We start from the raw sequence: 14,549 nt of genomic DNA, 5'->3' as shown, positions 1-14,549 counted from the left end.
ATATAGAGGAAAACACAAAAGGTAACTGTCAGAAGCTGTTAAATATAAAAATAACATTTACTTAAGTCACTGAACTACAGATTTTCATAGCTTCATAGAGCATTTCAGGGGCCTATCAGGCCCTATCCTATCCTGCAGGATATCCTACAAGACACTGCGCCTCACGGCCTTTGGGTGTCATCATGGGCGGACACACTTACATTCTCACAAGTAGAGAACTCGTAAGGAAAGGCTTAAAGAGAAGACAGAGTTAATGAAGTCCAAGAGAGTGAAGGTTGAGACAGGAAAGATATTTGAGTTAAAAGACGTTAGCACAAGAATGAGTATTAAAAAACTACAATTAACTATTCTGAAAATAGAGGGGAAAAAAAGCCTCTTAACCTGAGTTTTCCAACTGGACTAACAGGGAGCCTAAACGCAGCTGCTTTTGAACAGGGCAATAAAGATGACTGTTATATGATGCCAGAGAGATTACTTGATGTCCCAGAGAATCCCTCTGCTCTTATGTTCCTATAAGATAGATCTTCAGCTTCACAGCTGCTAAGATCAAATATTTACCAGTCCAGCTTTATCCCCTCAGAAGAGATGAGGAATTCCCGCTGCTGCAAAATGTGCCAGCAGTAGAGAAGGTTTGCAGTACAAGGGGCTTTTTACCTTTGCTCCTCTCATCTGGAGGTCCACCTGGAGTATCCATTTCTCTGTGGTCGGAGGTCCCTGGTCCATCATGCCAGGGACGTTTACGTGGTGGCAAGGAGGCCATGTCCATGCCCTGGAGCGAAGAAGAACGTTCCCTGTTAGCTGGGGAATGCCTGTCATGAGGGTGATCTGAACGAGGACCTGAGTGTGAAGAAAGAGAACAGGATCATAAGTACCATACATCTGATCATTATTCCTCATTTTTAGAGGCAGTCACATACGTTCACACATTATTTTGCACACAATTTTAAGTTAAAATTACATAAAGCTTCCCGTTCATCCCAGGAGGCAAAAAAGCAAACATTAGATGAACAATTTGTAAGAAAGCTAAATGTAAAACAGGTTTAAAAGATGATAGGGAAGAAAGAAGTGACAGATATAAAGTGTTCTTTTCATGAAATATTTGTATGTATTTTAGAGACAATCATATCTTCATTGTTATTGATTCACATGTCGTTTGTGCTCATTTTTCCCCCGACATTCTAACACTCAGTTCTGCCTTACAGAGTTTCCATTAGCAGCACAAACGCAAACACCAGCTTGCTGTCAGCTGAAAACATTGGTTTGCAAACAACAGAGAAGATGCCCTCCAAGAGAAAGTTTGCTGCTGGCATTAGACATCTCAGCAAAACCCCCCAACACACGCTTCAGCCATCCACAGGCAACAACATCAACAGGCAGCTCTGCACTGTACGAGTTCAACTTAAAAATCAAGACTTTGAGGCGACAATCATTTTCTGTTCAGCGAGACAGCCTCATTTAGAGCCAGTTAAATTTTGTGTAGTTATTTTTTCCTAAGTTTAGAAGTCTAGAGAACAAAGTTTTACTTTTCTCATGGTAAAAGCCTGTTAAAGAGCATATTAGGTATAGGAAAAATAACGTTTTTTTAATTTATTTTTTTTTTGATAAGCGGTTATATTTTAGAACTTTACTATCTAAAACAAACCTCACCAATTAATTTTTTTACCTGGTTCTCTGTTTCCATCCCAAGATTCTGGTTTCCGCCCTCCCTCAAAGCGTGGCAATTCATCTGGAGTAGGAAGTAAACCCTTCCGGCCTCCTAAGCAGTAAGAGATGCAGGGGACAGGAGTAAGAAGAGACATCGTATTCAGGAAACAACTGGTATTTGACCAAGGAATGTCTTTGCCTCCTTATCCTTGCATTTCAGTGGAAGGAGGTTCCCTCACCTCTAGGAGCACCACGACCTCGCGTCCGAACACCATGGTCCCTTCCTCTTGAGTTTTCATCTGGAGAGTCAAAAGCATCATCCGGCCCAAAATCTTCAGGGCCAGGAAAGCCATCTCTCCCCCTTGGTCCCCGTCCCTCATGTCTTGAGGGTCCTCCTCTTCGGAAGCTACAAGAAAGAACACAGTACAGATGTGATTTTTAGGCAGAATTTAGATTGATAAACTTGAGTCAGCTTCAGTCTAATAATCCACTCATTTCTGAACTGTTCTACTTAATGCACATACAGTTACTAGAGTAGGATTTGTAGGTGGAAAAGTGCCCATTTTCAGCCTTTGAGCACTTCAATGAATCATTTTTATGCTTTCCCCTCATATTTCCTTCTCTTGATTGTGTTGATTTTTCATAAAAGAAAAATATTGTCAAATCTACTGCGTGAAATGAAAAGGGGGGAAAAAAAAAGGTCAGTGAGTGATGATAGAAATAAGGCAAGGCAAGGCAAAGTATAAGTGAATCTCTTTTAACTGTAGGGCTCTCGCTTTCCCCTTTTTGCCCTTCCCTTGAAGCGATAAAACCAAACTGAAGTAGTACAGGCAGTGACAGTCATGGCTATAACAAAGCATTCCAGCATCTTGTTCCTATCGATACGGGGTCCTTCGGCTAGAAAATTCTCTTTTCTGTTTCAGTGTAAATTTACAATTTCAGTAAATGAATCTAGACAGCACATGGCCCTGTGGGGGTGATGATTGCTGATTCTACAACCTGAGAGCAGTTTATCCAACTGCAACAATGAAGAATGATTTAAACCAAACTCTGTACAAACGCTTGTACTGGCAAAACGTCATTACGGCACCAAAGCTGGTCGTTTCCTTCTAGTAAACACCAATGAATCTTCAGTAATTTGGTATGACTGGGTTCTGCGTCTCATCATAATGAGTACAGCTCCTCCAGCACCACACAGGGGCCTTAACAGAGATCCTCGGGGAGAAGCTCGGTTCTGAAGGAACCACCAGTGCTGCTTCAGGTAAGCCTGGACGTGGCTGCACAAATACGAGGAGTCTGGGGTTTGACGTGATCAGTCTAAACGCTTGGAGTGCCTGTTAGAGGGCGTACAGGTGCTGTGCATTACCGCAACTCCAAAAGTGCTGCGAGCCCCAACGAGAGGACTGGCTCAGTTCGCAGTCCCGTTCCTGTGCCAGCACGGGCGGGACATTAGGTGGTACAGGCACTGCTCTGGGGGTCCTCACAGTGCGACCCACGCTGCTGCTGCCTGCCTTCGGCCACGGCGCAGGGCGTGCCGAGCACTCTCTGCCCCTTCGCACTGACGCCCCCCGCCTCCCCGCTCTTCCCAGTTCCACGCTGGCCAAATGGTCACCACCGGGATATTCGGACGGTGTTGGCTTTGTGCAGCATCCCCTTTCCCAGCTCATTAACGACACGGTGCATCCTATTACAAGCAAAACTTTAGATACTTTTATTTAGAATTTTAACAACATTAACCTTTTAATTACAAATTTAAATATTTTAACAGTAGTCATAACACAATACAATATTTTTAAACTTTTACATTTGTTTTAATTAAAAACAATAGGTCTGTCTGCACCTCCCAGAAAACAAACACGATACAGAGAGGAGGCTGCTGTGCCTGTACAGGTACAACAGGGGACGGAGGGAGTGCTGCGCATGGACAATGAACTATTTCACATTAACCTGGATGATGTGGGGTAACAAACCAAACAGTTTCAGGTACAAATGGTTCAAATAACCACATGGTAATATCGGTTAGCCTTAAACAGCACAGTCCTCTCAATGTTCCTTAGAGGGCCTCCCAGTTTAATACTGACATGGTGCGATTCTGCTTCACTCGTAAATGACCAAGGTTCGCAACACAAGGCACCCTGGCTAGCGGGAACAGGGCCCTTCCTTTTGTGTCCAGGCGACACGGTTTGGTTTTGAAATCTATCACCCCTACGCCTGACATAACAACAGCTCCTAATATCGTGTTATGTTTATCCTTTTTCTTATCAGTCACGTGTAAAACCCTGCCTGGCACGGGGCTCGGTTCCTGTTTGACTGCTCTCAGATCATCTTCCTTGAGGCCTAGGACCTTACTGTACAGAACTACACACTGCGCAGATTAGCGGGCAGGAAGAGGCAGGTCTCTGCAGGAGAAGCATCGTGTCGATACACACAGGTAGAGTGAGAACAGGACAGGGATGAAAAGGACGGGAAATTAGAGAAAAATACACATACACACGCTTCCCTTTCGTGCTCGATCAAACCAGTTACAATCTACATTCCAAACCAAGTCAGCTAAAGAGTGTTTGGGATTCTTAAATTCATCTCAGCGTCTGCAGTAAATGGCACCTCAATTCATTCTCATTCAAAGGAATTCATTAAGTTTGCAGCACAATAAGCCTTTTGTAGCCCTGCGGCAATTCCTTCTAAACCAAACTGCGTACAAACACTTGTACTCTGACAAACAGACTCCTCGGGTCAGAAGCCACATTTACAAGTCCCAACGTTCTTGGACTCTTCCTGAAACCTTTTAAATATCAGGATCATAGTAAAACACTTTCCAGTCCCTAAGTGTTCCCAACATAAGGTTTGAAAATCTCTACTGAGCTCCCCAAAGTCTTGTCTGCTGCGTCATTCAGAATTTTATGATGCAGACCATTCAGCTTGGATTCTCTCTATTTTTACTTTCTTAAAATGGCTTTAATTGTTACCTTCTTTTAGTTACTGTTCATTTCTTTTCATACTCTTCACACAAAAGGAACATCTTTACAGAGCTAGGTAGAAAATAGCTAAAAGAAGAGCTGTATAGATGCAAAGTAAAAGGAATGTAAGAAAATGATTAAAAAAGCAACTAAAACACACAAAATTCACATTATGTGGAGACCACAATATATTTGTACAAGTACACGTTCTTATACATATGGAGTCAGTGGTCAGCCAGAGGCTTCCACCTCAGAGGCCCAGTTCAACTCAGTTAAACTAGCATATATCTGAAGCAATTTCCATGATCATTACTCTTGTTGACTGAGCGCAATTCCTCCATATTTACATTGATACCTAGAAGCAAATTCATCCCTTTGTGATTTCTTTGGAAATCAAGAGCAATGACACAGACATTGCTGTAAATTAAGATTCTTTTGGAGTTCTTCGCTCAGCATTAAGAAGTAAGTCAGAAAGAGAAATAAAATTCCTACAAGCAAAACCATGAGAAAATAGTCTCAACAGTCCAACAGACGCGGTAGCTCTGCCCCTCAGGTTTGATGGTGGGTCACTGCTCCTGCTCCTCAAGTCTAGCACAGCTCATCCTACAGTCTCTACAGTCACACGGTACTTTGTGACTGGAGACAAAGGCTCCAGATCCACTTCTAGCGTTCAAAAGTTTGTCATTTTAACCTTCAAGTTTCCTCAAAACGGTCTCAAATCTTCATCCTGTGCCACTGGGTCTTCTCTACAAATCTCCTCCCTTCTCTTTACTTACTGTTTACAGACACGGAAGCTGCTGTGTACAATGACCGTTTTTCAAGTTTTCTTCTATTACTGAATGATTTTTATGGACTACACTTGGGTATATTAGAGTTTTCATTTCCTTATTGGTTTCCAGTTTATAAATCTGAAACAGATAGACTCCTTAATGAAAAGGAAACCAGGAAGAAAGAGTACCCTCCATTTACCCTTTAACCCAAAAAAGATAGGTAGATTTATTCTTACCTCTCGTCTCGTCTTCCTCGGAACCGTGCGTCCTCAGGATCCCGTGGGTATCTATCATCTGAAGGTCTCCGTCCTTCCCAAGCACCGGGAGGCCCTCGGTTTGAACCCCCTCCTTCAAAATCCCTGTGATCAGGAGGAAAGGGAGGCCCAGGTCCTCCTCGTCTCCATTTTTCATCTTGCAATGGTGGGCCTCCTCTCCCCTCAAATTCCCGTAAGCGATGGCCAAATCTCTTATCTGGATGGAAGTCGTCACGGAAGTCATCTGGTCGATCAAAGTCATCATGGAAATCTGGGTGAGGTCCTCGTCTATCTGGCATGCCCCTGCTGTCTCTACCATCACCCCACTCCTGGCCACCTCGAAACAACCCTCTCTCAGGCCCATGATCAGGACCACCACTGTTCTGGTCGTGCCTTCTATCTGAGAGAGGGCCCATGTGATGGTTTGGTGGACCACGGGAGTCACCTTGAGGGAAAAAATAGCAGATTTCTGTAATGTTATCTAAAAACGCTCTAGGATGCTCTAGTTCGTACGGTTCTACAAAGCACACACCAATACACTCCACATTAAATAATTGTTTGGGGACAACTTTTCCTCTATATTCCAGCCCAAGCCTACAGAAGCTTTCCTCTCCACCAAGGCCCTGTGCTCTGCTCTAGCCTCTTCCATCTCCAAGCACTGCACTGGAACAGCCTCTTTTAGAGCTACAGAAGAACAGAGAACATATTTAATTACCTTTACTAAGACCAGGTCCTTGGTTGTGAGGGCCAAGACGACCTTGTCCTCCTTGCTGCCCCAGTCCCGGTATCAGTGGTGGAGGACCTGGGTTCTGTCCATCCTACGAGCACGGAATAAGAAAAGCCACATGAATTAGCATGCGTGGTTACTTTTGCTTTTAAGCATTTTTCTAAGGGTAAAATGAATTTCTTTACATCTAGACTGCATCCTCACCAATCTTACAACAGAAACAGCTGCTTTTCCGATGCTTTGAGCCTAGTTTCTCAGACATTCCCATCAGTAACGCTTTTCAGTCACTGTGTGAGACGCAAGCATAATTCTATAGGAAGCTTAAACGTTTCAAGGACTGATATTTTACCTGTAACAACCAAGATACAGCTCACACTCCAGCTGCCTGTTAGAGTCTAAGATGAAGGAGCTGGGTATATTGGTTTGAAAACCATCAAGTACTGGTTTATACTGGTTCAAGAGCTGCATAGACCAAAGGCTTCCTTGGGAAGCAAACAAAACAACAAAGAAACGATGAAAAAATAGAAATATCAGCATGTCAGGACAGGAGGGACAACACCAGGGGCAGACAATAACCTCTCCTTGTCAACTCTTAACATGGAAATACACGAGTTTTTTTATCTGCTGGCAACGTTTGTTTTTCCTAATTGTAAGGATCGAAAGGATGCACTAACACCTGGCTCAGCCCCAAGAGAGTGGCTGGTAACGGGCTGTTCAGCAAGGATGGAGCTCAAGCAGAAGCTGCACCTGACTACTTTCCTCAAGCAGAAAGCAGAGTGGGCAGGGCCTCGGGGAATTTGGGGATCCCAGAGAAAAAAGATTTTGTTGTTTTCTCTCTCTTTGTCAATTTTAAAAGATTAAGAAAACCCAAGTTCTTTAAATTCAGCTCCTGTCACTGACCTGTGACAGAATTCTCCTGGTACCACGTTTACACTGGACCCACTGTGAGAATAGGGGTTGGGAAACAGAGCGGCTGACCTGCCCGATTCTGCCTTTAAACAGTGATGGCCAGACAAAAAGCAATCACCTGCGGTTTGTACCGCCTGGAATTAATGGGGGCACGTACGTAACCAACCACGCAATGAGTCCCAACACCACAAATCTACCCCTGTGAACAAGACAGAGTGGAAACCTGCAGGATTGCTACCCAAAAAAACAAAGAATCCTCCCCAACCCCACAGCAGAAAACCACAAACCCATAATATTTTTCCCCTAGACATGTTGGCCGGGTTGGAGGGGCCTTGGGCAGCCTGAGCCAGTGGGAGGTGTCTCTGCCCATGGCAGGGGGGTGGAACTGGATGGGCTTTAAGGTCCCTTCCAACCCAAACCATTCTATGATTCTATGTCTAATATCTAAGGTTTAGATTTGCTCTTCACATGGCTTGTAAAAACCCCTTCCGACTGCAGGCAGCTTGTCAATACTTCAACCCCTACCGCATCACTGTGCTCAGACTTACACTGCCTCATCTCTCCAGCAATCGCAGGCAAATCATTTTCATGCTTCGCCTTAATTTTGAGAAAAGCTACCTTTTTTTTCCTGCTTGCAAAGAAGCAGTAAGTTCACTTGTGTATTTTTTCCCATTGTACCTTGAAACATTGGGTTTAAACTAAACATTCATCACCTATATTTCAGTCGAATACAAACATAAAAAGGCACACAAACACAACTCCAAACATCACATTTGCATTAAATGATTTTGTCAGGGCTTTGAAAAAGAGGCAAAAAGGGCCTGGTCCAACACCTATTAAACAGACCAAAAAAAACTTTCCTAGTGACTGGATGTTGACTTGAGTCCAGAACAAACAAATTGCCTGACCAGGAAAGCTCCAGCTATCACAGTGCTCCTGCCATCCTGACCAAAACCTTGTGGGAGTTCCAGGATTTTGCGTATATTTAGCATATGCTTAGAATAAACTTTCATAGAATCACAGAATGGTTTGGGTTGGAAGGGACCTCAAAGCCCATTTGTTTCCAGCCCTGCCTTGGGCAGGGACACCTCCCACTGGATCAGGGTGCTCCAAGCCCCATCCAACCTGGCCTTGAACACTGCACTGAACCAGTGTTTAACCAAAGCAGCAGTTTTTGGCACTCACTAAATGAGCTTCCTTAGCGTTTAGCAAAAACCTCTATTCCGAACAAATCATGCTGTGGCAAGACAGGAAGGAAAGGTGTAACACTGTGTTTTCACGTGCTTTTCATTTCAAAATACACTCCAGGTCCCCAGATGGGCTCAAAATTGGGAACGAGTTTGCGGTGTCCCTGCTCTACCTCTGCAAATGGCACAGCGGTGTTACAGCTGTCTGGATCAACTAGAACCAGGCATTAGAGATGGAACAACTTCTTTGTATTCAACTTGTATGGAAAAATTATGCTTCTTGTCCAATACTGCACAAGCTCCTAAAGTTTGTTTTAATGAAGACAAGAGACTTGGCTTGAAGTATTCATACCTCACTCGACTGATAAAGGAGAGGAAATCCAGCCCATCTATTCAAAAAGAGCGTGACAAGACCAAACCTAAACCAGCAAGAATGAAAGACCTCCAAAGTACTCCTGCTAATTTAGGAATATTCCATTTATCCATCTATATTTCCATATCAACGTGCTCAGCTCAGGAATAAGCTTGTAACAATCATCTCAGCCAATTTCCTTCTCACAGACAGTTCCCTACTCCATTTCACGTCTGTAGAAGGAGCAGAGCTGGAGCCTTCCAGCGTACGGCAGAAGCAGGGACAGGGGTTCCTCATACCGGGGAGAACCTTCACCAACAGGTATACATGTCACAATCCCTGGATCAAGCAGATATCTGTTCGGACTCTCCTGCTACCGTCAAGGAAGACAAGTGATTTCATAGAATCATAGAATAGTTTGGGTTGGAAGGGACCTTAAAGATCATCCAGTTCCAACCTCAAGCTGCACAAGTTTACAGAAGGAAAATGTCAAATTCAGAACAGAACCTAAGCTAAAGTTTGTTGTTAAAGAGGAGCCATGTTACAAAGAAGCAAACTGGAGCAAGACCTGACACACAAATTTCACAATCTGCTCCTCTTTTAAGGCCATCACCACACCGGGACTGCACGAGGAAGTGAAAATGCTCAAATAAAACTTGTTCTGTGTTTTTTAAATATCTATAAGAGACTTCAGGATCACAGTATTCATTGAAAATGGCCGGCCACCTGTCAAAAGCAACTTGGAGACTTCTGCACCGCATTCACAGCAGGATGAGAAGGCACAGCCCCGCCCAGAGGTGCAAACACACCCCAGCTGTAACACGCTTGAGAATGATTCTCAAAGCAGGTACGTCCACCTCCCTGGGCCAGCACTGAAAGCCACTGCACTGCGAGATAGTGCGGGCAGCAGCTCTCTGAGCAGATGCTTCTGCAGCCTCAGCAGCAGAGTCACAATAGACTCAGGAGGGAATTAATGATTTTAAGGAAAAAATAGTCAAATAAAACCACAAATTGTAGGCGACTCTGCCTCAATCTGAAATGGAATCACTGAGCTGAAGCTCACTTCAAGGTCATCGGTACTGGATCACAACGAAGGACTCCATGCACCTGTCTAAAGCTTCAATGACAAATCATTGAGCGCAAGGCTAGAAGAGTTTGTTCTGTTTAAAAACCCACACGTTTTTCATAGCTGCGTAAGTAGAATATCTTTCTAAACCACCCTTCAAAATTTACCTTAAAGCCAAAGAAAATCAAGAGAAATTTTAAGTACATAATTAGTGTCAAAGGGGACCTTGTAAGAGGTAACTGAGAGGTCTGTCTGATCTGGGGGAACCAGAAGGTGGAACAAAGCCTGTTGTGAAGATGCTGAGGAGTGCGGAGCAGGTTGTGCATCAACCCCTGAACTGGTTGCTGCAGAGTTAATAAGTGCGTCTCCAAGTGACACTCTCCCGTATTACAGGTCAGCTGAGAACAAGAACATCCCTGCACTGGCGGATTCCTGCTTCTCAGGAAATGGGGCACAATGCCAACCTCAGAATTTGTGCCTCGGGAAAGACAAAAGGTGGTGAACGATTTCCACAGCAAGGCAGGAAGCAGGACAGCTACACTCCTGAGTGCTGAACGCCCAAGTTCAACCAGAACTGACACGATTCCAGCTATGCCTGCGTCAACGAATCCCACAGGTTGGATTACCTACTCTGGGACACTGAGAGTTGGCAGGAACTCGCTTTAATTGATATATAAGAGCTTCCTTATAGTCAGTTTGCTGCAATTCAGCTTTTCTTGGTGCTTAACTACACAGCAAATTCCCCGTTTAAGACAGTTCAGCATCTTTCAACTAAAAAGACCAGGGTTTCCCTCAAGGTTCCGCAGTTTCACAGCAGACACTGGTTTCTGTACAGATATTCCCAACAACCCCTTTCCTACAGGCACCTCTGCTGTTCCCAAATTACAGAACTCTGTTATCATTTAGGTTTTCCTGAGGCATCGAACCCTCAGCCCCTCAGCTCCTGCTCTGCCTTTCTACCGTGTAACATCATCGTTCCGACACAGGTAACACTCCTCCTGTAACACAGACCAACACGTACCTGGTTAAACGGGGGGCGAGGCCCATCGCCCAGCAGAGGCGTTTTCTGCTGCTGGAAAGGCAGAGGACCCTGGGAAGGATGCGGCCCCCTGGAAGGGTTCGGTTGTCCCTGAGGTCCTTGCATGTTTCCTTGAGGCCCTACTAAAGAGCCTTGTGGAGGTCCCTGCTGGCCTTGTGGACCTGGTGGCCCACGCAATTCTTGTGGCGGTCCTAACATTGAACCTTGAGGTGGGGGTCCCTGGAGGCCCCTCATCTCCTGAGGACCGTGTCCTAGTAAACCACTTTGCATATGAGGACCTCTCATTTCTTGTGGATGACCCATCATCATCCCTTGTGGAGTAGGTCCCTGGTTATCTCTGGGTCCTGGTGGACCCTGCATCCCTCTTGGATTAAGTCCCATCAAAGGCCCTTGCGATATAGGGCCCTGCATCCCTTGAGATCCTGGGCCTCCTTGCATGCCGTGAGGAAGAGGTCCTTGCATTCCTCGGGGACCAGGCGGCCCTTGCATTCCTTGACTACCGGGGGGACCTTGAGGACCCAGGTGACCTTGCGGGCCCGGTGGACCCTGTGGTCCTAAATGAGTCTGAGACCCAGGCAGACCCTGTGGTCCTAGGTGGCCTTGCGGGCCGCCACTGCCCTGTGGACCTGGAGGCCCCATTGGCCCATGAGGACCAGGATGTCTCTGCATTCCTTGATGTCCATGTAAATCCTGAGGCCGTGGCATTCCTTGTGGAGGTCCTTGGGGGCCTGGAGGTCCTTGTGGTCCCATAAATCCTTGTGGACCTGCAGGACCTTGGTGTAACGGAGGACCTTGAGGTCCCATTTGTCCTTGGGGTCCCGAAGGTCTGAACTGTCCTTGTGGACCAGGAGGTCCCATCTGAGGCATATTCATTGGCATCTGCTGAGGTGGAAGGGGCTGCTGAAATCCTTGAGGCATCTGTGACATTGGGCCTTGCCCTGGAAAAGGCCCGGGTCCATGAAGAGAGCCTCCTGGAGGCGGCTGCACTTGCTCAGCTTGCTTTTGTGCAAGTCGCTCAATCTTCAATTGCTGTCCAAAAAAAAAAAAAAAAAGACCCAGAAAATAATCAACTAAGTGTGGAAGTATACGTAACAACTAAAAATCAGAAGCAACCATCTCATTTCTCAGAAGATTAACAGAAATACAGTTACAGAGCTCCACAGACCAGCACAAGCTAACCGAGGTGTGGGGACCTCACTGGAAGTACCACAGCATCAGGCATTAAGTCCAATGCCCCGTTAAATCAAATGTTTTGGTTTTTGAAAGAAGACAGCACTGCAAAAGGACGCTACACGGTTTAGTGTTGAAGCCCCAATGTACCACAGAGCACTAAAACACACTGAATCCTCAACATAAGGAGGAGACAGAACTGTTGGAACAGGTCCAGAGGAGGCCACAAAGATTATCCAAGGGCTGGAGCACCTCTACTATGAGGACAGGCCAAGAGACTTGGGGTTGTTCAGCATGTACAAGAGAAGGCTCTGAGGAGACCTTAGAACAGCTTCCAGTACCTGAAGGAGCTACAGGAAAGCTGGGGAAGGACTTTTTACAAGGGCCTGGAGTGATGGGACAAGGGGAATGGCTTTGAATTGGAAGGAAGAAGATTTAGATTAGACATAAGGAAGAAATTCCTCAGGATGAGAGTGGTGAGACACTAGCCCAGGTTGCCCAGGGAAGCTGTGGCTGCGTCATCCCTGGAGGTGTTCAAGGCCAGGTTGGATGGGCCTTGGGCAGCCTGATCCAGTGGGAGGTGTCCCTGCCCATGGCAGGGGGTGGAACTGGATGGGCTTTAAGGTCCCTTCCAACCCAAACTATTCTATGAGTCTATGATTTACTGTTCACTACCGTGACACACGTACCTCCAGGAGCTGTGGGTTTGTGTACTGAAGGGCTGCCATTTCCTGCTCAATCTCGGCCTGTGTCTTCTTTTTCTCCTCCAGCTTAATATCTTCTTTTCTATCATTCAGTGGCTCAGGTGGGGGAGGCAAAGGAACTTTATTCTGCATCCATGCCTGTAAAGAACAGCAAACGCGAGATGAATTTTGAAGAACAACACATATGCAATATATTGCTGCTCTGGGAAAAGCTGCACTGCAGCACTGTGTAGGATGGATATTCAGGGGCTAAAACCAACGCTGAATTAAGCTTCAGTATCTGATAACATTTTCCAGATACAATGGATTTAACCAAGTACTTTACAGTTAAATAGTAATTAAACTAACAACTGAGCTAAATTATTTTTCACTGGGTGTCGATATGAGAGAGCTGATACTGGAAATCCAAACCATTTCAACAGCCACATACACTTGGGAAGCCAGAATAAGAAGTTGTGGGATTCAAGTACTTACCTGCTGAAATTGTGCTGGTATGGGTTTTGCATAGGGCACTTTTTTCTGTGGCACCTTCTTTTGGTCCTTTTGCATGACTTCCTCCATTCCCCAGTCCAGGCCAGGGATAGTCATTTCAATGTCATTGGACTCATCTTTCCCTGCAGCACCGGGAAGACACAGTCAGAGCAACACGGCTTTAGGAAGAAATCCAGACAAAACCAAAGAGGTTTTCACCTCTTCCTTCCTTACATGGCAAACAGGCACAACACAGAACAGTAGAAAACAGGGTCTGTGCTACCAAAATATATGGAAGGAATGGAAGAGAAATCACACAGGATTTGGATGGCTCGGGAAAACGCTTCCCCACAGCTGCTACTTACCCATCTGTTCTTGTTCCATGGCTATTTTTAACTGTTCAGGTATTCCCATCCCAGGAATTACCGATAGGCTGTTGGGTTCCAGATCATCTAGAGACAACAAAGCAATATTTACACTTAGAACATTTTTCTTTACATCATCACAGTATCGCTTTGGATTCTCTGATGCTTTTACCACTGGGATCATTACACATTTCACAACTGGCGGGATGCTTTTTAACCACACAAATGAATTACAGGACATTCAAAGACCTGCCAGTTCAGATCAAAAAATACTTCCCAGAAGGTCAGAAACTATGGCCTCCCAGGAAGGTCCCATTTAGCACAGAAGCCCAGAAAAGGAGATAACCATACCCACTCCCTTTTGGCTGATAACAAATCTACACATTCTAAATCTATACATTTTAAAACTGAAAGTGCTGCATTTCAACTAATATTCCCAAACACAAAAGAACAAATAATCAAAAGTGTGAAGAAACAGATGCAACCCCAGAGACGAAAAGGTGGCGAAGGCACGCATAGAGCTGGGCAGCCCCGCACAGCCTCAAATTACCAAGATAAATCCTTAAGATGGGGGTAAAATTTTAAGATTTTACGCAAGTTCAATTTGAAAGATTTTCTTGCTGCAGTCCGTGACTGTAGGAAGTCTTGAAGTCACATGAAGATTTCAGGAAGAGAAGTAAACTGGAGATAATGCCAGAGGGAGAGAAAAACCTCCTCCCTGTGGTTGCCAGAGTAGGGCTTACCTCCAGGAGCTGCAGAAACAAAAGAAAACACATTATTGGAGTGATAATTGCTGATAACGTGGAGAGTACGATTATTCTCATAAAAACCAGTCCCTCTATCAAGGCAGACACCAGCAATGTTGTACTGTTTCGCACTCTTACCCAGAAGCTGCACTCTAGGGTCAGCTAAATCATAGAATCCTGGAATACTT

The 14,549-nt window shown here is 45.1% G+C and overlaps 1 protein-coding gene across 5 annotated transcripts in view; it reads right to left on the bottom strand.

Moving 5' to 3' along the window:
* WDR33 (WD repeat domain 33) overlaps positions 1–14,549 on the bottom strand; it is a 70,321-nt gene that overhangs the window by 3,282 nt on the left and 52,490 nt on the right. Inside the window, exons 13-21 of one of the 5 annotated variants that reach the window (XM_054074112.1) lie at positions 13,616–13,702; positions 13,254–13,393; positions 12,765–12,917; positions 10,888–11,934; positions 6,341–6,443; positions 5,608–6,070; positions 1,884–2,050; positions 1,664–1,756; positions 655–837 (exon numbers count right to left, since the gene is read on the bottom strand). In XM_054074112.1, the coding sequence (XP_053930087.1) occupies positions 655–837; positions 1,664–1,756; positions 1,884–2,050; positions 5,608–6,070; positions 6,341–6,443; positions 10,888–11,934; positions 12,765–12,917; positions 13,254–13,393; positions 13,616–13,702 (2,436 nt within the window). Of the gene's footprint in view, positions 1–654; positions 838–1,663; positions 1,757–1,883; positions 5,527–5,607; positions 6,071–6,340; positions 6,444–10,887; positions 11,935–12,764; positions 12,918–13,253; positions 13,394–13,615; positions 13,703–14,179; positions 14,368–14,549 lie in introns of those variants that run through there. The other 4 variants (XM_054074113.1, XM_054074115.1, XM_054074114.1 and 1 more) reach the window with 4 other exon arrangements.

Source organism: Cuculus canorus, chromosome 9, assembly GCF_017976375.1.
Source record: "Cuculus canorus isolate bCucCan1 chromosome 9, bCucCan1.pri, whole genome shotgun sequence".
In the NCBI taxonomy this organism is placed as follows: Eukaryota; Metazoa; Chordata; class Aves; order Cuculiformes; family Cuculidae; genus Cuculus; species Cuculus canorus.
This window is presented reverse-complemented; position numbering and strand designations above follow the sequence as displayed.